Source organism: Dipteris shenzhenensis, chromosome 5 (genome assembly GCF_047967505.1).
Source record: "Dipteris shenzhenensis isolate YYH24624 ecotype China chromosome 5, Dip_SZ_1.0, whole genome shotgun sequence".
In the NCBI taxonomy this organism is placed as follows: domain Eukaryota; kingdom Viridiplantae; phylum Streptophyta; class Polypodiopsida; order Gleicheniales; family Dipteridaceae; genus Dipteris; species Dipteris shenzhenensis.
In genome coordinates, this window is record NC_141600.1 from 40892300 (window position 1) to 40915340 (window position 23041).

Here is a 23041-nt window from a genome sequence, read left to right on the forward strand (position 1 = left end):
AGTTGTAATGTTTTATTCGGAATTGTAATCGTCGGCTATAGACATGCGTGGAATCCTGTAAATTAAAATGCGGTTGGCTATAAGAATTGAATTGCACACTATAGAGATGGGATTCCTGCAACCATAAGGCATACACAGCATTTTGTTCAACCACATAGAATTCTATATATTTTTTTTAATTCTGGAGAGCATCTATAAGCGCATCTATTAGTGCATCTTTCAGTTTTTTTTTTAATTTCTATAGAGCGTCTAATAGCGCGTCTATAGACACGTCTGTCTATTATATAGACGCACCTATAAACGTGGGTATGTAGACGTGCAAATAGATGCACTCGTCACTTTTTTAAAAAAATCAAGAAATGCGTTTGTACGTGCGTCTATGGATGCATTGTGTTGTCGTGACACATAATCTTGCTTTTTCTCAAGCCTTAAATAGATTCTCTTGTCACATGTCATCACCATGCTCCTTTTTTCTTGGCATTGACATTTAAGTAATGCTTCTTTTTATAGGGCATTTATTATTTCCAATAAAAAAATTCTTTTAAACTTTAAGGGCTTTTATTAGAGGCCATATTTCGAAGAGGTTTTCACATATTAACGATAATTTCTTAGTCACAATCTGTGATTATGGTATTCAATACTTTTTCATATGTGCTACAATCCCTTAGCACGACTAAAACACCTTGTACATTGCATACACACAATAATATAAGCTTGCACTCTCAACTGTGGGTAAGCTCTCAGGTTGGAGCAGGGCGATCAACGAGTGGTGTTTGAGGGAGCTCATTTGATTCAGGGGATGATTCCGTTTCCACTGATTTGTAAGTGTACCTCTGACCCAGAAGAATAAAGATTCCGAGGTTGATGCTTGACAGGGTTAGGAGAAGCCAGTAGAAGTTGTCTAAGCGACATCTATTGAGGTTATTGACGAGCCAAGAGGTGAGTCTTTGCACTATTTTGATCAAGAAACTGCCCAGAAACGCACCGACGCCGTGATTGAGAGCATAGATGCTTGTCCCGATGGTCTTCATGCCATTGGGAGCTTGATCATAAAAGAACTCAAACACAGCTATGTTGTAGAACAGGAAGGTAACTGCCATTAGAACATACTGTGGAAGCAGCCAGAAAACGGACATTGGTAAAGGCAACGTACTGTCAACAAGACCGTGCTCTCTCGCCGTCCGCAGTCTCTTTATCTCAACCGTTGCTGCGATGATGAAGACAAAGAGTTGGATGAACATTCCTATGCCCATACGTTGCAAGATGGTGATGCCTCGCTCGTTGCCTGTGAACCGGCGAAGGAACGGAACCAGCAATCTATCGTACAGCGGAAGCAGCAAAACCATACTTAGTGCTATAAAAAGACCAAGAGAAGCTGCAGGAATTTGAAAGTTTTGTCCGATCTTTGTGTCCAAAGTGGTGGCCTGCTTCACGGAGAATATGGATACAACATTTCCAGCCGCGGACATAAGGCCTGCTAGCCAGATCGGCATCATTCCTAGGAGCAATTTAGCTTCCTCCACCTGCGTCACAGTACAAAGCCTCCACGGGCCTTCCATTGGTTGCGCTTGATCTGCTTTGTCCAGCGTTGCTGCTTTGTCTAGGAACCTGACCAATTGCAACGAATCGAGGGAAAGGCGGAAGTGAGTGGAATCGACTGCAATTATTCACTCTGTGCATGAAGATGAACATTTCTAGCTACATGTGAATAAGAGTTCAGGAATCCTGAATGAGAGATGTGATCAGAAAGGGAGAAAAACTATATTAGTTAGCGTGGGAGCTGGAGTAGCGTTCGATTTAAGTCACAGCGCCATACCTGAATCTGGACGTGTGTAAGAGCCGCGTTTTGCCACAACTCTCGTATTTTTTTGCGTCGAGGTCATATAAGAGGGACTCATGGGCTCTCAAAGATAGACGCCGCTTGTAGGCTGCAGCAACGAAAACCTGTGCGATTCTCGAAAACGGATTCTCAAAGCGGCGCTTGTGGCGGTAGAAAGGGGTGCCCGAAAAAAAGATGCAGACAGCCACGATTAAGACCAGGGTGGGAACCCCATAACCCCATCCCCAGCCCACATTATCTTGGATATATACCAAGGCCGACATGCCTATGACCTCACCGAACGAGATGCTGAACATAAACCAGTTGAAGAAGGAGTTCTTCTGCAACTTTTCCTTGGGGTCTCCATCTTCGAACTGATCCGCGCCAAGGGTAGATATATTGGGCTTGGTGCAACCTACGCCCAGACAGACCAAGTAGAGGGAGAAATAGAAAAACCCGATTTGAGAAGAGGTGGCACGGGGACAGGGTCCATTGAGAAGTTCTTGAGGGCAGGGAGGAGGCTTGAAGAAGGGTAGAGAGACAGCGAGGGTGAGGCAGCACATACCCTAGTGAGCAGCAGATAGAATGAATGGATTAGAACGTACGTAGATTGATTAGACCGCGTGATCGATAAGAAAGAGGAATAATATGGAAAAGAAGGCTTAATCACCATGATGTAGATGATGGAGAAGAGGCTGAAGGTCCAGAATCGTCCTAGGAAGGTGTCTGCTATCCAAGCTCCGAGGACCGGGGTGATCCAGACAGCTCCTAACCAATTGCTAACGTTGGTGGCGGAGGCAACCGTGCCCTCGCGGAGCTGGGTGGTGAGAAACACGACCAGGTTTGAGGATATGGCGAAGAAGGACACCCTCTCGCAGGTCTCGTATCCTGCAATCTCCACAGAGACGAAGGAGAATAAATAAGCACAGAGACGAAGATTTGTTGGTTGTGTAGGAAGTCATGTTTACCTAGAATAAACGCGCACGCTCTCCATCTCCCAGTCACTGCTTTGTTCACAGCCACGCCTTTCAAATTCACTGGTTCTTCCACCATTGCCATGGCTGCCAGCCGGCCCAGCTCGTATCTATGTACACGCTGTCTTCTCGTAACGGGATCTGCAGTCTTCACGTGACGACTAGCATTTGCAGGAATCCATAAGTTGATGAGCCGCGATCTCTGCTGTGTGCACTGTGGATGAGCAAGAGAGAGACTAGAATGGGGAATGGGGAAGAGAGCCTTGATGTACTTCTTATATTAAGATCAGACAGTTGAGTTCTGAGCCTCTCTCGCTTTCCGAAAGTCTACGCAGTCGATGGATCAGCTGTCAACTGCCTTCGAAGATGAACCCTCGAGCTAAATTCATATAGTATGGCTTTAAAAAACACCTCGTTGGGCACGGGAATGACGCAGAAACAATTCTTTTTCACAGAAACTTAAACACCTTCCTTCGACATTACGGAGTTTTGAACGTAATTTTGCGGCAAAATAGAACACGTCTTTTGGAGGCTTCTGCCACTTTGTGACATCTGAATGTTTTTTATCACGTCGGACTGATTCTACGTTACATCTCAGTTTTTCATGAACTCTAGGAACGAATAACATATGCGGAGAGAAAATCCACACGTGCTCAAAGACATAGCCACCCAAAAAAACGTCCAAGTGGGAGCTTATGATAACGATCATTCTTTTGCTTCCTTCATCCATGTAGTGCCAATGACTCCTCTTTGTCTCCAAGGGTGACTCTCCGACGGTGACTCTTAAGTGTGGCGCGAGGCAAGCCTGAAAAGAAAACAATTTCAATCGGGTCATCAAGGGTATTACTATTTCTTGTGTGAACCAAACGAGAGATAGATTGGGCACACCCAAATGGAAGATAGATTGGACACACATGAGGAGCCGGAGATTGCAATCCATTAAGAATGGTGCCTATCGGATGTTATCGGATTAGGACACATGGCTATCGGAAGTTGGCTAGACCTTTTTTGAGTTATAGATCCTCATGTGCCTTAATTTATGAAAATATGGATCTATAATTCTCTGCAAAGTCCACCACTGAGACAACCACCCTTGTAGGAAATGTCCTCAAACATGCACAGAACTCACGATCCTCCCATTTCGCAGTGTGCGAGTGGCATATGTAGCGGTACAGCTTCCCTTGAAAACTGTGAATGAATACAACACATGGTGTCTCCTTCCCCACAAGCTGCAACCTCCTCGACTGTGCACCACCATCTAATGTCAAGGTACTGTACTCATACTACTGCCAACGAATCATCTGCACATCACAAGTATCTAGTGCAACTCGTGGCACTCTAGCAAAGTCACCACGCAAAGTACACGTGCCTTCCACACAATCAAGGGAGTGGAATAAAGCATCACCATCTCATGTACACAATATGGAATGAATGAAGTCGGGAGGGCTAGTAGGAACCACTCCCCTATGACCATCAAGGGAACGGAATACGTCATACATCAATCCAAAATCCACATGGTAGTGACAACAGCATGTGTCATGCTCCTGAGAGCATTGCACAAACCATGGCCTGCATCGCTCAAATGACCTCTGCCCAATCTTGAACTCCGGGTGCGCCTCTACAAACTGAGTGTACAACTCAGTCTGGGTACACTCCAAAAAACATGCACCATGCTCAATGTACACACTGCGTGACACCCTCTTCTGCAATGCCTTCTTGAACACCGGGGATGCTCTGCAATGCTCCTCCCAAAACTATTGTATGAAGGACCTAGTGCAATCATCCAACAATCGATCGTTGCAAGGTGCACGACCACTCGAAGCCCAAAGAGCATCAGTCTCACTATCCTCTAGACTCTGCCTCCTAATGATGTCTGCTCGCAATGTGCGTGGTGCAATCTGAAGAAGACGTGAAGCGGTACGCACATGGCCTATCATATGAGGTCTACTAATGGCAGCCACAATAGCAATAGCACGACGTGCTGCCAAGGCATCACTGGAGTTCCTATGCTTAATAGAAGCATAGGAACGTCGAACACTGCTAAGGACCTCGCTAGATACAACCCTATCTCTACGTGCACCAAGACCAGCAAGCCTCCTACACTCTACCAAGTCAGGGTGATCAATCAGGGACATGAGAAGAGAAGATTGCGAAGCTGGTGTGAGGTCACAAAAAAAAGACTGCACAATCTTGCTAGTACGACGATGGATAGTGGACTTCGGCAAGTCACGTCATGAAGCAACACTGCTGCTGCAAGGTGGGGCAAGGGGATCAATGGGAGATGGTAGGGTGGACGGGGGAAGGGAGGCGCCAAGGGGAGCAGGGGAAGGGGGAGGGGGAGGGGGAGGGGGGAGGGTGGAGGGGGAAGAGGTAGAGGTGGAGGCCAAAATGTAGGTGGCTAGGGGAAGGGCGGAGGCTAGAGGTAGGGGAGCGGATGAGGATGGGGGGACAATGGAGGTGGGGGTGGGGGTGGGGGTGGAGGTGGGGGTGGAGGTGGGATGTAGAGGTAGAGGTGGAGGTGGATCAGTGGTGGCAGCACGAGCTCGAGCTCTAGAGGCTCTCTTGCACTCACGAGCCTTCCGCTTGCGCTCCTCGTCAATGAGATTTGGGGGGGGGTTCCTACATCTTTCACATCTACTAGCTCTACGGCTTTGAGAACCCATTCTCAATGAAAGTAGGATGGAAGGTGTGACAAAGTGATGAGGAGGCAAGAATGGCTAAGAATGGGTGAAATGAACCAAAACGTGGTGTCTTATAGAGAGCCTCAACTCATCCACTAGATTGCTCTTAGATTGCTCTTCATTATTATTGGTGGAGAGGTGCTAAGATTGAAACCAATTGGCTAAGTTTTGGTGCTAAGATTGAAACTAATTGGCTAAGTTTTGTACCTTCAAATACCTCGATCGAGGTATGCTATGCCCAGATCATATACCTCGATCAGATCATATACCTCGATCGAGGTATTCAATGCATTACGCATGTATAAACCTCGATCGAGGTACCCCTCGGTCATAGCACATACCCCTCGGTCATATACCTCAATTGAGGTATTGTATGCCTTACGCAGGTCATATACCTCGATCGAGGTATTCTATGCCTCACACATCATGATGTGTATACATGTGGCTGATGTGGCACCATGCATGGTCATGATGTGGCAATATAGTCTCTTCCATGACATGGAAAGGTGATGTGGCATGATGAGTTGGCATTCATGAGGTGGTAGATTGACATGGCGAATTGAGTTGGAGGGATTGGTGATGTGGCAAGGTTGATGAGGTATGCCAAGGTGCCAAGGTGTGATGACATGGCTCATGATGTGGAATGATGAGGTGGCACATGTGGCAGCACGTGTGGCAATGTAAGGTGACATGGCAAGGAGTGATGTCACATCTCCTTGATGACATGGCACCACGTGGTCTAACGACGTGGCATGGTTTTGATGACTCAGCCTTCCGCATGGGCAGCATGCACACTCCAAAGGCTTGCCACTAGGGTCGGTGATGCTCCTAGCCTACCTCACCAAGCCTAATACCAAGCCTACCTTGTCTTGGTATTAGGCTTGGGTGGCCCTTTTTCCCCCACAAAAGGGAGATTTCACTCTTGGAGGCCATATCATACATTTCCCTTACTCAAATTTAACCAAAATTTTTTCCTCTTATTCATCATGTAGATGTTTGGTCATGTTTGAGAATTACTAGATTTATTTTTAATATTCTTTGTTGATCCTCTAAGGAGTAAAAGTAAAAATTAAACTTCAATCCTCCTAAATCTAACCGTTGGATTTGGGATTTGATGATTCAACCACACACCCTTATGTGCTACTAACCTTCCACCGAATTGGATTTGCTTAATTATTCAAAATACTAAAAAAATGTGGTGTGCTACTAAAATGCATATATTTTATGACTTTATTTATTATAAATAATTATTTATAATTAGATAAATCATTCAAAAAATTACAACTAAATCAAGTTAAGCTCTACATAATGCAAAGAGACCACTTACAAAGTTTTAATACCATTTAATCTAAAATGAGTGAGAAAATTAGAATTTAATATGACACTCTCTGTTCATGACAAACGTGTGACCACCCTAGAACCATGCCATGTGACACAAAGAAATTTTTTGTATGGGCATCGAATTTCGATCAGACTATACGATTGTGTGCACAATAGCAAGTGTGATGTTGTGTCAGAAGACTTCAAAGACTAGATCCATAGGGAAGTAGGTGAGATTTGCATTTTTGTGTGCTAAAAAGCTTGTTTTTCCACCTCCTAAGGATTGGGGAGTGAACAAAAGGTGGACACCCTTAGCCTGCTACTTCCCAGACACACCTATAGATGTGCATATAGAAGCGTAAATAGACGCTCTACTAGAAATTTTAAAAAATAGATAGACGCATGTATAAACGCGTTTATAAATGCATTTATAGATGCATTTATAGATGCATTTATAAACGCGTCTATAAATGTGCAAATAGATGCCCCTCGAACAGATAGACGCGTATACAAACGCGTTTATAGATGCCCTGATAGATGTGCTACATAATATTTTTTAAATTTTGTGTGCTTGAACATAATGATGTGTATGTTGTGTATGCTATGTAGTTACAGGAATCCCATTTCCACATTGTGTAATTCAATTCTTACAGCCAACCGCATTTTAATTAGCACTCTTGCAAGCACATCTATAGCCAACAATTACAATTCCAAATAAAACATTACAACTCCAAAATGTTTAGTTCACAAGGCATTAATTGATAGAACGTTGCATAAGAAAATTGAAAGACAAAAAAATAAAAAGAGTATATATTAATTCACAGCTCAAAAAGTGCTTGTACATACATATAGCACGAAGCTAAGCCATGTCTTGTGGCTTCAAGTCCCAAAAATAAGAGGAGTGTATATCTTCTGGCTTCAAGTACCAAAAATAAGAGGAGTGTATATGCAAGAGGCACGAAGCCAAGCCAGTGGCTTTAAGTACAGAAAAGAGTAGCTAGCACTACTTCTATGACTAATCTAAGTTCTCCACATCCTCGCTCCCTTCTACGCTCTCTTCTGTGCTCCCTTCTTCGCCTCCTTCTTCCTCATCTTCTTGTGCAGGGTCCTATAAACAAGGGACAACATATATCAATGTATGAAAAATCAAATCTTTACTTATAATATTGACATTATTTAATTACTTTCAAATACCTCGGGGGGCGCTCCAGTAGCGCAGATATACTGCTCCTTAGTAATCAACCTGTCATTATAGAAGTGCCTCCATGTATCTCCTCTACGATGATGGTGGTGGTAAGCTGTCTCGACAGGAGTAGGGTACTTGCCCACGATATCAAGCTGCAAGATGATACAATTTGTGAAGGGGTTAGTACAAAGAAACAACCTCCTAATAAACTACATAAACAATATAATTTGAGATCGATACTTACAAATTGGGCCTCCCATGATTCAACACCCTCTACTCCAAAATGCATGCTTCCATATTGCTCCATTTGGATCCTTCGTGCCTCCACGTGTTGCAAACTGGGTTCCTCCTTCGCTGACTTCATTGCTTTCTTCCGAGTTTCTTCCACTCATGCTTGTGAGTGGTGTGGGGCGGGCCCCTTGATGGTTGACCTCCCTCGAGCTTGGCAAGCTCCGCTAGTGCCTGCCTCTTAAGCGAAGATCTTTTATTGCTAAGTATCGTAACAATCTTTGACTTGGCCCATTTATCTGTGAACTAAACATTGGGGGGGTTAGGATACCTACAGTGAAACAATAGCGAGGGTCTCATTAGCCAACCTCTTTGGATGGTCTTTGTAGTGAATAAAGCAATCTCTGTAATTGTTAGCAATTGAAAAGCGCATGAAGGCCATGATGTCCTTCCCCCGTACATCCATCAAGATGCCTCTTGTCTGAGTGATGTCATAGTAGATCGTACCATCACCCGGAGGCATGTCTAAATCATCTGAATCATCCTCGTCCCCACCACCACCCCTCCTAAAACTCTGCCTACTACTATGCCTACTACTGTGTCATGTCAACCTAGTATGCTGGCCACTCGTAGCTGGAGAAGCGACTCTCAACTGCACGTGACTATGTGGACCACTCGTAGCTGGAGAACCGAGTCTCAACTACACAGGAGTATGCCGATGGCTCTGCGAGGCAGAAGGGCCTCCTGACAACATGGGGGAAGGAGAAGGGGCTCAGCTCTGTAGCCGGCTGGGTTGTGTTGACTCCACTGGGGTGATCTCAGCTAGTGTGGGGTTGGGGTGGTTTGGAGTCTGTAGTGCCGACTCCTAAGGGGTGTTTAGAGTACCCATCATGTAGCCATATAACTCCCCATGACTGGGAGGGTGCCCCAAAAGATTATATAACTCCCAAAAGATGGTCTCCCGAAGATCAGGTGAGCCTGAAGAGCTTCCTGGCCACATGATGAACTGGAAAAAAGAAAAAAAGAAGATTACTGATGAACTAAGGAGAAAAAGAAAAGAAAAAGAGAAAAAAAGAGAGAAGGAAAGAGAGTAGAAAAGAGAGGAAAAGTGGGGATAAAAGAGAGGAGAAAGGAGAGGAAAAGAGAGGAGAAAAAGTGGGGATAAAAGAGAGGAGAAAAAGAGAAAAAAAATGGGGATAAAAGAGAGGAGAAAGGAGAGGAAGAGAGAGGAAAAGAGAGGAGAAAAAAAAGAGAGAAAAAGAGAGGAGATAAGAGAGAAAAATTACCACGAAAAGAGAAGGAAAGAGAGGATAAAAGAGAGAAGGAAAGAGAGGAAAATAGAGGAAACATCTCAAAGTATGGAGAATGGGATGCGACCGTAAACATGGTAAGTGTTAAAGAGTTAAGGTTGATTAAGATACCTATGGGTGTTCATATGTTTGAGTTATGGTCCCGTTTTAATTTGATACAGGATGTAGTGCCACACCTGCATATGTTGCCCTATGCTCGTCGTGAGGAGATGAAGCATCGGCGATATGAGGTGGGATCTTCAGGAGGGACCGTTACGGATGCATGGAGTGATAGTGATAGTAGCCCTCCGCCATTACCTCATGAAGCCGTAGAGGAGGAGGTGTTTGATGATATGGTGCGGGATTTATATGTCCATCAATCCGAAGGGAGGGATGATAGCATGGAGCAGGACGATCTATTTACCGCAGCATTGACTCCACTATTTGAGGAGTGCACATTCTCTATTCTACGTGCCTCCCTTGAGTTACTAAACTTGCAAACCATCTATGGATGGAGTAATGCAAGTTTGAATGCATTACTCAAGTAAGCTTTAAAGTCTATTTTGCAAACATGGTGAATTATGCTAGTGGGTCAATTACTCGAATGCTTTTCCTCATTTATGGTCTTCACGTGCAGGCTATTATGTAAAATGCTTCCAAGGGAGAATAAATTACTGACCTCAAGAGATATGGCAAGGCAACATGTGACCTTTCTTGGAGGATTAGATTACAAGCACATCCATGCATGCATCAATGATTGCATTTTGTTTCGTGGACTACATAAGGATGCAAGGGAGTGTCCGACATTCATATTTCTTGTGCAATGTTTTATCCATCAATGCTTTGTGAGATAAAATGTTGTGGAGTTGTAATACTTTATTCAAAATTGTAATCATCGGCTTTTATATGACCTCAAATTTTAATATTTCGTCCCTTAACTCGTTTAATAATATATAACGAATTACCAATAGCTATAGACATGCGCAAAATCATGCAAATTAAAATGCTGTTGGTTGCAAGAATTCCATTTCACACTATAGAAATAGGATTCCTGCAACCACACAACATTTTTTTTAAAACAATTTGCTATAGAGCATGTATGATTGGAAGAAAATCAAGGGGCCATAGATGATGCAATCACTTATGCACCAGCTAGTATTTGCTGACACAAATGTTAAGGGAGGATATACAATCTAAGAACTCTCACTCTGTGCACATGCACACAGTTGTATGCACCCCATTGTTCTGGTAGCAGCTTGCAATGGATGTGGCATGAATAATCTTAACTGGTTGAAAATAAAAAGCTATTCCCTATGAGATGCTTACAATCAAAGTGTACAGGTGGGTAAGAGCAGGCAATCAATCGACGATGAGTGAAAAGCTAAGATGAGCCTACGGGTGGTAGCAAGCTAAGGGTGTCCACTTCCGGACCACTTTCGGGTGAGTGTGACACCCGCTCAAGTGAAAATACAAAGGTTTTGCTTCGGTCTGCAATACCTCGATCGAGGTATTATCTCCAATGAAAATCACACACGAGGACAACCGAGCCAAGCCAATACCTCGATCGAGGTGCTGGGCTTTTTTCACCGGACCGAGCCTATACCTCGATCGAGGTTTGCTGGCATGCCACCTATACATGCCACATATACCTCGTTCGAGGTATTGTGGCAATCTAGCTATACCTCGATCGAGGTAGTGTGGCATGTCCAGCTATACCTCGATCGAGGTATGTGCCATCCGACAGGGCAGCTGACATACCTCGATCGAGGTATGTTGGACCGATGACTTGGCCACATGTCGAATACGTCAATCGAGACATGTGGCATCCGACTGCTACTGACATACCTCGATCGAGGTATCGTGGCATGTCTATACCTCGATCGAGGTAGATGTACCGATATGTATGGGCATGTCAAAATACCTCGATCGAGGTATCGTGGCATGTCTATACCTCGTCGAGGTATGATGGAGCGATATGTATGTTGCATGTGAAATACCTCGATCGAGGTAGGGAAACCCTAAATTTTCTTATAAAAGGAGAGCGACCCCCCTCATTCTTCATACCTCAATCGAGCTCCTCCTCATCGACCGATTTCGGATTTACGGGACGTCGACGGAATTGCGGCAGCGACGGAGAGCGACCGACGGACAACGACGGAGATGGACGGAGCGGGAGAGTCCAGGTAGGGTTTTTTTTATGTAGCTTTTTTTTTTGCTAAAATTTATTTAAATTCTAGTTTATAGGAATAATTATAAACAATTTCTAAATTTCAAATGCATTTTAAAGTTTTTTTGAAATTTTTGAATTACGACATTTTTTATTTAAAATGTGAAAATGTAAAAATTTTGTTTTTTAAAATCATCTTTGAAAAAAAAGAGATTAAAGTTATTTTTTAAATTAGAGCTATTTTTATTTAAATAAAAAAACGTTTCATAAGAATAATTATAAAATATTTCTAAATTTCAAATGCATTTTAAAAAAAATTTTAAATTTTTGAATTACGACATTTTTTATTTAAAATGTGAAAATGTAAAAATTTTGTTTTTTAAAATCATCTTTGAAAAAAAAGAGATTAAAGTTATTTTTTAAATTAGAGCTATTTTTATTTAAATAAAAAAACATTTAAATTTTAGTTCACAGGAATAATTATAAAATATTTCTAGATTTGAAATGCATTTTAAAGTTTTTTTTAAATTTTTGAATTACGACATTTTTTATTCAAAATCTAAAAATGTAAAAATTCTAATTTTTAAAATCATCTTTGAAAAAAAAGAGATTAAAGTTATTTTTTAAATTAGAGCTATTTTTATTTAAATAAAAAAACATTTAAATTTTAGTTCATAGGAATAATTATAAAATATTTCTAAATTTCAAATGCATTTTAAAGTTTTTTTTTTTGAATTACGACCTTTTTTATTTAAAATGTGAAAATGTAAAAATTTGGTTTTTTAAAATCATCTTTGGAAAAAAAGAGATTAAAGTTATTTTTTAAATTAGAGCTATTTTTATTTAAATAAAAAAACGTTTAAATCTTAGTTTATAGGAATAATTATAAAATATTTCTAAATTTGAAATGCATTTTAAAGTTTTTTTTAATTATTTTTAGAATTACGTAATTTTTTATTTAAAATGTGAAAATGTAAATATTTTGTTTTTAAAATCATCTTTTAGAAAAGAGAGATTAAAGTTATTTTTTAAATTAGTGCTATTTTTATTCAAATAAAGAAAAGTTTAAATTTTAGTTTATAGGAATAATTATAAAATATTTCTAAATTTGAAATGCATTTTAAAGTTTTTTTAAATTATTTTTGGAATAACGTAATTTTATATTTAAAATGTGAAAATGTATATATTTTGTTTTTTCAAATCATCTTTTTAAAAAAAGAGATTAAAGATATTTTTTTATTAGTGTTATTTATATTTAAATTAAAAAACGTTTAAATTTTATTTTTAAAAATGATCTTTAAAAAAAAGAAAATAAGAGTTTAAGTTAGTGAAGTTTTTATTTAAATGTCAAAAAGTATATAATTTGTTTTTTAAAATAATCTATTTAAAAAATTTTATAACTGAAGTTTTGAATTTAATATAACATTTAAATTTTGTTTTTAGAAATCATGTATTAAGAACAAGAAAATAAGAGTTTAAAGTAGCTTTTATATTATTTTAGTTTATAGGAATATGTAATCTAATTATAAAATATTTAAAAATTTCAAATGCATTTTAAAGTTTCTTCAAATATTTTTTTTTAATTACGTAATTTTTTATTTAAAATGTGAAAATGTATATATTTTGTTTTCTAAATTCATCTATTTAAAAAAAGAGAGATTAAAGTAGGTTTTATGTTATTTTTGAAATTGGTGCTATTTTTATTTAAATAAAAAAACGTTTAAATTTTAGTCTTCAAAATCATCTTTTAAAAAAAAAAGAAAATAAGAGTTTAAGGTAGCGGTGTGCGTTTATCAATCTTTATGTGGAATATTATAGATTATATAGTTGGTTAAGAGTTGTTTCATAATTTAGGTAGAGTAAGTAGGCGGTATAAAACACCACATGGGCATTATCCCTAAAACACCACACCACATGGGCAAAGATCCCACCACTAGAGTGGTTAGATGCATAAGCGTATGGCTAATTGGATCTTCTAAATGCACTAGCGCATCGAAAACACATACGTAAATGATTGTCCAAAGGTCTCCTCTCTCCCCAGGCATGGGAACCAAGTGATGATCTATGGGAATGGCCACTAGTTGAGGTGGATTGCCCAACCAAAATAGATAATATTAAAAAGGCCTAGTTATTTTCTCAAAGTTGTCGCTTTAAAAGGTCTGTAGTGTCAACCCGCTCTCTTTTTTAATGTGTAGTCCGAGAAATACTAGATGCACCTTGCTTGTGTATCGTTCAAAGTAATGTATTAGGTATCCTTCTATCTCCTCCATATCTATTACAAACCCAAGGCAGTAAAGCATTCAAAGAAGGTCTTATTAACCAAACCTCTCCACTATCTGTCCTTAGTATAGGGGCCATAAGTGGACAATGTGGTCCTTACACCACATGTGGAAAAGTTTCATATTGGATAAAAAGTAAAAAAAGGGAAACATATAAGGAAAAAATATTTGAGACATCTAAGTTTAAAAATGCAACAACTAGAGTTTGAAAAAATGTTAATAAAATTAAGAATTTGTAATAATATTGAGTTTGATAAACATAATATTGAGCCACACATTTGGCCCATCTACCGCTAGGTACATAGGATGATCGCAATGACATCCTACCTCATCAAGGAGTACGTACAAATAGTTTTCATTACGTAAATAGATTATAAGTCATATTGAATAGAATATTATTTTCATTACCCAAATAGAATATTAATGTCCATGTGTTTTTTTTGTGCATGCGCTAGCCAGCGCAAAGGTTCTGGCACCACTATTCATATGCAGATAGAGATTCTAAGAGCTGAAATGAGGGCACTACAGGATGCTAGGGCAACCCCTCACTTGGTTGCGAGTCTAGATTTAGTTATTGAGGCTCTAGGTCGATTGGACACAGTTGAGGACGTTGTGGATAGCTTTCAGGCACAGGTTGAGGCAGAGATCACTGGTGATGGCTTGGATTGGAGAGCCATTCGACAGTTGTTTGAGCGTGAGTCACATCACAGGCAGGCCTTAGAGGATATGTTTTGGGATGGTCACACTGAGGCGTTGCGACCATGATCAGGGCTCCCCTTGCATATTTTACGTTGTAGGCACCCCATCATAGTAGCACACATTTATCCGAGATATCTCACTGTGAATGGTGGTCGATTGCCTCACAACCGTCAGATAGCCAGGTCATTTGCCATGCAGCTATATGCTGAGTTTGTGCTTGGTCATCGGGTAGACTACCTTAGTACCCGTCCAGGATCAGGAGTAGGACATGGTAGGATGGGGCGTCAGGAGCGTCAGACTGCAGACGTGAGGCACCAGAGTTGCACACCATCATTGCACCGGCATTGCGAGCTGTTGGAGGACGGATTAGGGGGGATGTTCATTCAGTGGCATCATCCTTGCAGCACATGGTCTCTGCCCTATCGAGATCACTTTCGATTCCACCTCCCCCACCTCGATCATCGATGGGACCTCCCACATTTACACCACCTCCCACATCTACACCGCCTCAACATGAGTTGGAGGCTCGAGATGCACGGATTGCAGAGTTGGAGGCATTGTTGGTCGAGTCTAGGGACGAGGTTAGTTATTCCGATTATGTTAGTTTATTTTTTTGTAGCATGTTTTGAACTGAAGTTTTTTTGTTAATTCTCACCATGTACGCGACATGTTTGCATTGCAGGCACATCTACTGCGTCAGGATATGGAGTCTCGTGTACGACTATTGGAGGCAGATTTGGAGGAGTAGAGGATTCGGACACGCATAGCATACCATCGTGCGGAGCACTATATTTTGCAGTTGAGGCATATTAGTTGTGATCCATCTTGCCATAGGATCGACCCCAGCGTGGCCCTATACCCCGCTCCTCCTGTAGATGTGCCGACTAGGACACCCATAGACGGAGCAGCCATAGCCAAGCTTCCTACTGCCACTTGCATCCTTTGCCACGAGGAGTTTGACACCGTAGGGTGGTTTGGACTAGGGTGCCGCCACATCGCACATCTCCATTGCATGACCCACCACATGGTGGCACGATTAGTGGGCCCTGTATGCTTTGCTGACATTGATGTGGCCACATACAGAGGACTAGGCATGGATGATCTATATCTTGGTCATCATTAGGCCATTGATCCATTCACCCGCGTGGTCTTGACAGAGCACTACAGGGAGGAGGCACAGAGAGCATTGCTGATGTAGTAGGGTGCTGATACATCGGTGGTTACAGCGTGCATTCCACGACGCTTTTCATATGGTGATTTCATGCCAGGTGACGAGGCATGAGCAGAGGAGGCACACTGTATTGAGCGAGAGGCAGAGCTGCAGACATCATTGCAGCAGTGGGTGGAGCAGCAGCTTCGGCGGGGCCGAGACCAGCGTCTTCTACATGTAGAGACGATTACTCGTGCTGGATTTGAGGCACGAGTATTCGCAGATGCACGACTATGGGAGCTGAGACGCGCATACATAGAGGAGGCGAGGGAGGCAGAGATGGCAGTGGTACCTCGTGCAACATGCCCTCCTCTTCATCAGGATGAGGCTAGCACATCTCATGCAGGTGATGAGGTTGGCCCATCTGATCCGGCTTTGCTTGAGGGCACACATCATAGGATTGGGCAGCGGGTCATATAGGAGCCACGTCAGAGGATGACTAGAGGATCATATGTGGAGTTATCAGATTCTGATTCAGGATGATTGTTTAGGCTTCACACTTTTCTTGTTTAGGGGTGCACTTCTGCACGATGATGATGATGATGTACAGATTCATTTTGGTACTTTCATGATATTGTTCTTACTTTTATGATGTATGAGCATTTTCGTACTTTCATGATGTTCTTCACACTTTGTTTATCTCAGTTTATAGTTTGTTCAAATCTAACATAAACATTTAAAATTAGGAGTATGATTTTGAATTTCGAATATCTCAATTCACACATCTAATACATAAGGTATTTAAAAAAGAATGCCATGTGAAGTAATTGTAAACATTAAGCATTGAAGGCATTGAAACATGTGCTATATTCTTGCAATGATGGGGACGTGTCTCAAGACCTTTACCAGTATTTGTTGCAAGTCACATCTCTATATCATTGTTCCCCACACTCCAGATAACTAGCCAAATCTTCATGCTCATGTCGCGAAAGAGAATACAATCATTACGGCAAGCATGGATGGTATCATAATCCATACCCATGATTGTTAGCATCTTCTTCGCTTCATCTCTTAACGTGGGCATGGTATTTGGTGCAGACATCTTCTGGAGCAATATATTGCAATTCAAACATACATAGGCTTCGAATAATGATGATTCTCAAACATACATGATGATTCTCAAAACAAACAATATCCAAGTAATGAGTCAAATTAATGCGGGAGCTGACCTCATTAAGGCCGACACTTGTATCCGACCGCCCATACTTTGCTTGCAGATTCAAGATTGAGAGATAAGCCGGTAGTTTACACATCCTAGCACCCTCATACAAATGTGTTGATTGCAACTCTCGCATATTGACCTCATACTCAGACATCATGTGTACATGTGATGTAGTGACCCTAAAAATAGAATCCATCATGTCCACCATACCCTCGTCATCATTTGGCACATCTGGGAGACTGTAATCTTGCTCAAAGTGTGAAGGTATCTGTGCACCCTCACCACCCTCCTCATCTTGTCTCAAGATTTTGTGTAAATATAATATCTTATCTCAAGGTTTCGTGTTGTATGTATGCAATATTAATCACAAACTCAAATAGCATTGAGTTACCAATGATCCATCACCATGTACATCACTGATGGTGGGTACTGGGGATCCTCCCCATACATCTATGAGTGGTGCATGACAATACGGCGTTGATGATGTTGTATTTCGCGCTTGCAATGAGTGCAATGACAATACAACCTCTCTGTAAGCCACTCTGCACTCCCAGACATTGTTGCATCATCTGACGAGCTTCCACTCGTCCCTTCCATCTGCACACCTCCAAAATCACAACATGAGCTACAAGGAAATCCATTAAGATCCAAAAAATAGCCACCCATGAGCTCCTTTCCTCTCTTCTCACAATAAGTGGCTTGAACAATCACTATATAGCGACACTTTGCCCTGTTCCATCGCTATATAGCAACACTTTTAGCATATAACCATCGCTATATAGCGATTGACTAGTGTTACTATATAGCGAGGCTAGGGGATAAAACCCAAAACTCCGCGCGACGCCATCTTTCACAACTCTATTGGGGAAAAAGAAAAAATCTCTCCTCCCATCTTACAACTCCAAAAAATTTGACCTCACAAAGCATTGATGGATAAAACATGAGATGGATAGCCTCTTCATGCACCCTCGCCACCCTCCTCATCCTGTCTCAAGATTTCGTGTAAATATAATATCTTGTCTCAAGGTTTCATGTTGTGTACATATGTAGTATTCATCACGAACTCAAATAGCATTGAGTTACCAATGATCCATCACCACGTGCATCACTAACGTTGGGTACTGGTGTAGGATCCTCCCCATACATCCACAAGTGGTGCATAACAATACGGTGTTGATATGCCCGAGAGCACAGAGTGGCTTATGGAGAGGTTGTATTGTCATTGCACTCATTGCAAGCGAGAAGTACAACATGGGTTCTAAAACCCAAAACTCCGCGCGATGCCATCTTTCACAACTCTATTGCAAAAAAAGCTAAAATCTCTCCTCCCATCTTATATTTGACGACCTTGCTTTCCTCCTCTCTATTCCCCACACTCCTCACCCCTACCCAGCCCCTCTCCCAACACTTGTGCTCCCTCTCCACCCTTCTCCCTCTCTGCTTGTGTGACAGGAAGTTTTTCAAGAAGGTGTGTCTCTTTAAGCAATGTAGGTTCATTTTTTGTGAGATTTCGTTTTGTGAGTATTGAAGCATGTTTTTCCTTGTATTCCTAAGCCTTATGTGCTAATTTGCATGCTTGATTTTCAGAGGTTAAGGATAAAAAATGAGATTTGGTTAAAGAAATAAGACTCACCTCTTCTCTTTTTGGTATTTCTCTTCCTCCTCTTTCTCCTTGTTTGTAGGCTTATTCTTTCTCTTTGTTTGTAGGCTTATGCTTGTCTCCTCAATCCAATCCCTTTGAAAAGTTGCTTCTCCAGACTCCTCCTTCCTCTAACTAGTTATCTAAAAAATGGTATGTTTCCTCTCTTTTGTAGGGCCACTCCACTAAACACCGAGCGGGATTTTTCTAGGTAAGAAAGTGCTTCCTCTTTTTTCCTTTTGTTTTTTTCATTATTTGCATTGGCCTGCAGCTAGCGCCTTAAGCATTACCTGCAATGATGGGCATAGGAATGCTCTCTTCCCCTCTCTTCTCTTATTTCCTCTTCTTCCCCTCTTTTCCTCTTTTCCTCCCTCTTTCCCCCCTCTTTCCCTCATATGCTTATGCATACGCATAAGCATTTTCTTTCTCTCTTCTTCTCTTATGCATATGTTTTTCCTTCTCTTATGCTTATGCTTTTTTCCCCTCTTTCAATCTCTTTTCCCCTCTTCCTTCTCTTCTTTTCCCCTCTCTTTTTTTCTCTCTTTTTCTCTTCTTTTCATAAGCATATGCATTTGCCTATGCTTATGCTTATGCATGAGCATATGAGCGTGCATATACTCATATGCTCATGCATAAGCATAAGCATATGCTTTCTCTCTTTTTCTCTTATGCATATGCTTTTCCTTCTCTTATGCTTATGCTCTTTTCCCCTCTTCTTTTTCCCCTTTTCAATCTCTTTTCCCCTCTTCCTTCTCTTCATTTCCCCTCTCTTTTTTCCTCTCTTTTTCTCTTCGTTTCATAAGCGCATATGCATATGCTTTCTCTCTTTTTCTCTTATGCATATGCTTTTCCTTCTCATATGCTTATGCTCTTTTCCCCTCTTTTAATCTCTTTTCCCCTCTTCATTCTCTTCTTTTCCCCTCTTCCTTCTCTTCTTTTTCCCTCTTCTTTTTCCTCTCTTTCAATCTCTTTTCCCCTCTTCCTTCTCTTCTTTTTCCCTCTCTTATTTTTGCTCTTTTTCTCTTCATTTCTCTTCTCTCTTTTGCTCTTTTTTCCTCTCTTTTCTTCTTTTCATCTCTCTTTTTTCCTCTCTTTTCATATTTCATCCCTCTTTTTTCCTTCTCTTTTCCTCTCTCTCTCTCTCTTTTTTCCTTTCTTTTTCTCTGCTTTTCATAAGCATATGCCAATTTGCCTATGCTTATGCTGTTGGGATATCTCAAGGTGTATGCCTCAGGCACACCTTATGTTTCTATGTGTGAGTGCTAGAGGCACAGTTAGGTGCCCACAAGCACAGTTAGGTGGTGGAAAAGCCACATAGGATGATTGAGTGAATCTAGGAGCAGATTGAGGAGATGATTGTGGAGCTTTGAGGTAATCAGTGATGTCAGTGACCTTGTATGAGGTGCCTACTTAAGGACCTCTTTCTTCTTCATTCTATAAGCAAGTATTCTGAGTTTGTGTCCACTCTACTCTTTCTTTTCAGTATTCCAACATGGTATCAGAGCCATTTGATCCCCCTTGAGCCCATTTCTGCCACATCATCATCTTCTTCTTCATCTTCTTCTTCTCCATTTTCCTCTTTCTTCCCAAAATCTTTGAGAGCTTGGTTCTCCATCTACAAACGACCATTGCCCAAACCCTCTGAGCTGGAAACTCCTCTAGTATGGGCGAACTTCCACCTGCAAGCAATTGAAAAAAAAACGTCTGTGGTGGCTGCCATTCTCCAAACAGCGAATTTCTTCTGTTGCTCAATACTCCCTGCCTGCTCCGCCATTGCCTGAGCCCTCTTAGGAGTAGATGGGCGACCTCAAGACGAAGATTTTGAGCTATTTTTCAAGTCATTTGGTTCAGTAACGAGGGAGAAATCGTCAAAACTCAGTTTCAGACTGTAGCAACTCTCCCGGGCAAAAGTGCGCACCATTTCGTCCAACCTCTGTGCTGGACCTTCTCTGGTATATGAGCTTTATTTTGCTTCAGAAAGCCCTCTTTTCTTTGCTTTGAAGAGTGAGCTACAAGCCCTCCAAGTTCAGCTTTTCATTTTTGACAGTTTTGGACAAGTTTTGAAGATGATGCTACATAAAATGCTACTCTAGCATTTCTGGTCTTTTGAAGTTTTCAATAACTTCACTACAAGTGTTGCTTCAGTTTTGTTTTGACTTGCTAGACCTGGTTTTGATTGGAAAGTGTTTATTTCACCCACTTCTATGAAGCATGTAAGAAGAAGCATCATTGTTTGAAATTTGGTCACAAGACTTTGCTACATTAAATGCTTATATTTTGAAGCATTTCAGTTGTTATTCTAAGCCCTGTAAGAGAGAAGACACTGCCCAATATCTGGGTTAGACCCTCTCATGGCTTGCTTATGCAAAATATGTGAAAAGCCAAAACATAAAGCAATGTCTTGTTATGCTACAAAGGATGAAAATGCCAATCTGACTTCCTTGTTGAAGATTGCCAAAACAATGGTTGCCAAAAAGGAAGCAACTTCAAAGACAGAAAATGCAAATCTACTTTCAGTTGATTTGCCTCCACAAGATGAGGCATCCTTTGAAGATTATGCATTTTAAACTCATCTCTATGTATGCTCCAGATCTCTTTTCTTTTTATGTCAAGGTACTCAGCCTGGATAGTCCTCCAAAATGAATGAAAATAAACTATTGTGTTGTGTGTGTTTTGTAAACACCTCTGGTCACCTTATGATGTAGGCCATGTGTATGTTTTGTTCCATGGTACCTCTTGCAGACATTGTGTGCATGTACATGCAAGGGAGATAACCATTGGAAGGTCTGTTTGTATCCCTTTCTGTTTACCTTACACCCAAGGGAACCCTTGCTAGCATGAGAACCTAGCCATAGATTTATCCTTGACCACCATGAGATGGCATGAGAAACTATGAGACTAGATGTATCCTTGACATAGCCTGAGGCATTTCCTTGAGGGGGAATTTGTTGGGATATCTCAAGGTGTATGCCTCAGGCACACCTTATGTTTCTATGTGTGAGTGCTAGAGGCACAGTTAGGTGCCCACAAGCACAGTTAGGTGGTGGAAAAGCCACATAGGATGATTGAGTGAATCTAGGAGCAGATTGAGGAGATGATTGTGGAGCTTTGAGGTCATCAGTGATGTCAGTGACCTTGTATGAGGTGCCTACTTAAGGACCTCTTTCTTCTTCATTCTATAAGCAAGTATTCTGAGTTTGTGTCCACTCTACTCTTTCTTTTCAGTATTCCAACATATGCTTATGCATGTGCATATGCTCATATGCTCATGCATAAGCATAAGCATATGCTTTCTCTTGACTTTCCCTTAAATACTTTCCCTCATATGCATTTGCCTATGCTTATGCTTATGCATGAGCATGTGCTCATATGCTCATGCATAAGCATAAGCATATGCTTTCTCTCGACTTTTCCTCAAATGCTTTCCCTCATATGCATTTGCCTATGCTTATGCTTATTTCCTTAAGCTGCAAGATGACAATTTGCAGAGGGGTTAGAAGAAAGGAACAACCTTCCAATAAAGAGCTAATAAACCACATAAACAAATACAATTTGAGATAGATACTTACAAATTGGGCCTCCCATGATGCAATACCCCCTCCTCCAAAATGCGAGGATATATACATATAGCTCCATTTGTATTCGTTGTGCCTCTCTGTGCACTGATGAATAGTGTGTGGCGGGCCCCTTGGTGGTTGTCCACCCTCTATCTTGAAAATATCAGCCAATGCCTACCTCTTTAGCAAAGATCTCTTATTGGCAAGGATATTGGTAATCTTTGTGTTTGTTGTCCATTTCTCAGTGAACTCATGGTATTCTGGATTGGGATACCTCCTATGTAAACTCTTCATGGTATTCGTAGCCAAACTTTCTTTCTACTCTTTGAATGGAGCAAAGCAATCTCTTTAGTAATACAAAGTGCATGAAGGACATGATTTCCTTGCCCCATAAGTCCTACAAGAGGTCTCCCATCTCAGTGATATCATTGTATAACATACCATCACCCTCTGGCACATTTGCATCTAAATCATCCCCACCACCAAAGCATTGCACCATGCATCTTGTGTGGCCACTCTCCTTGCTACTTTGCCTGCCACTACATTGCTGAGCTACTGCAATGGGAACTCACCTTTGGAGAAGGGGCTCCTGATTGCATGGAAGTAGGTGCATGGCTTTGCAATCTTGAGGGGCTCTCGACTACATGGGAGTAGGTTGGAGGCTCAATGATCTGGAAGGGGCTTCTATTGTATGGGAGTAGGTTGGAGACTCTGGCTTCTGTTCGGTTGTATTGACTCTAAAGGGGTGACCATAGGTGGTGTGGGGTGGGTAGGAGTCTGTACTCCAGGGGGTGCACTACTATGAAACCCTATATATCACATGCGTTTAAA

The 23041-nt window shown here is 41.3% G+C and overlaps 1 protein-coding gene across 1 annotated transcript; it reads right to left on the reverse strand.

The window, feature by feature from the left end:
• Positions 1 to 740: 740 nt before the first annotated feature.
• On the reverse strand, positions 741 to 2878 carry LOC147902026 (protein NRT1/ PTR FAMILY 5.1-like). Its single transcript, XM_087374406.1, has 4 exons — positions 2788 to 2878; positions 2490 to 2707; positions 1817 to 2385; positions 741 to 1608 (listed from the first exon to the last, which is right to left on the reverse strand). The coding sequence occupies exons 1-4, from the start codon at positions 2876 to 2878 to the stop codon at positions 741 to 743; spliced, it is 1746 nt and encodes a 581-aa protein (XP_087230532.1).
• Between the last annotated feature and the right edge of the window lie 20163 nt (positions 2879 to 23041).

Bases quoted from the DNA above. Each gene is read 5' to 3' on its own strand.
- LOC147902026 (XM_087374406.1), bottom strand. From the start codon at position 2,878: ATGGCAATGGTGGAAGAACCAGTGAATTTGAAAGGCGTGGCTGTGAAC. The intron at 2,386-2,489 runs GTGATTAAGCCT...GCTGCTCACTAG, and splicing joins TCTCCATCATCTACATCATG to GGTATGTGCTGCCTCACCCT. The intron at 1,609-1,816 runs GTATGGCGCTGT...GCAATTGGTCAG, and splicing joins TTACACACGTCCAGATTCAG to GTTCCTAGACAAAGCAGCAA.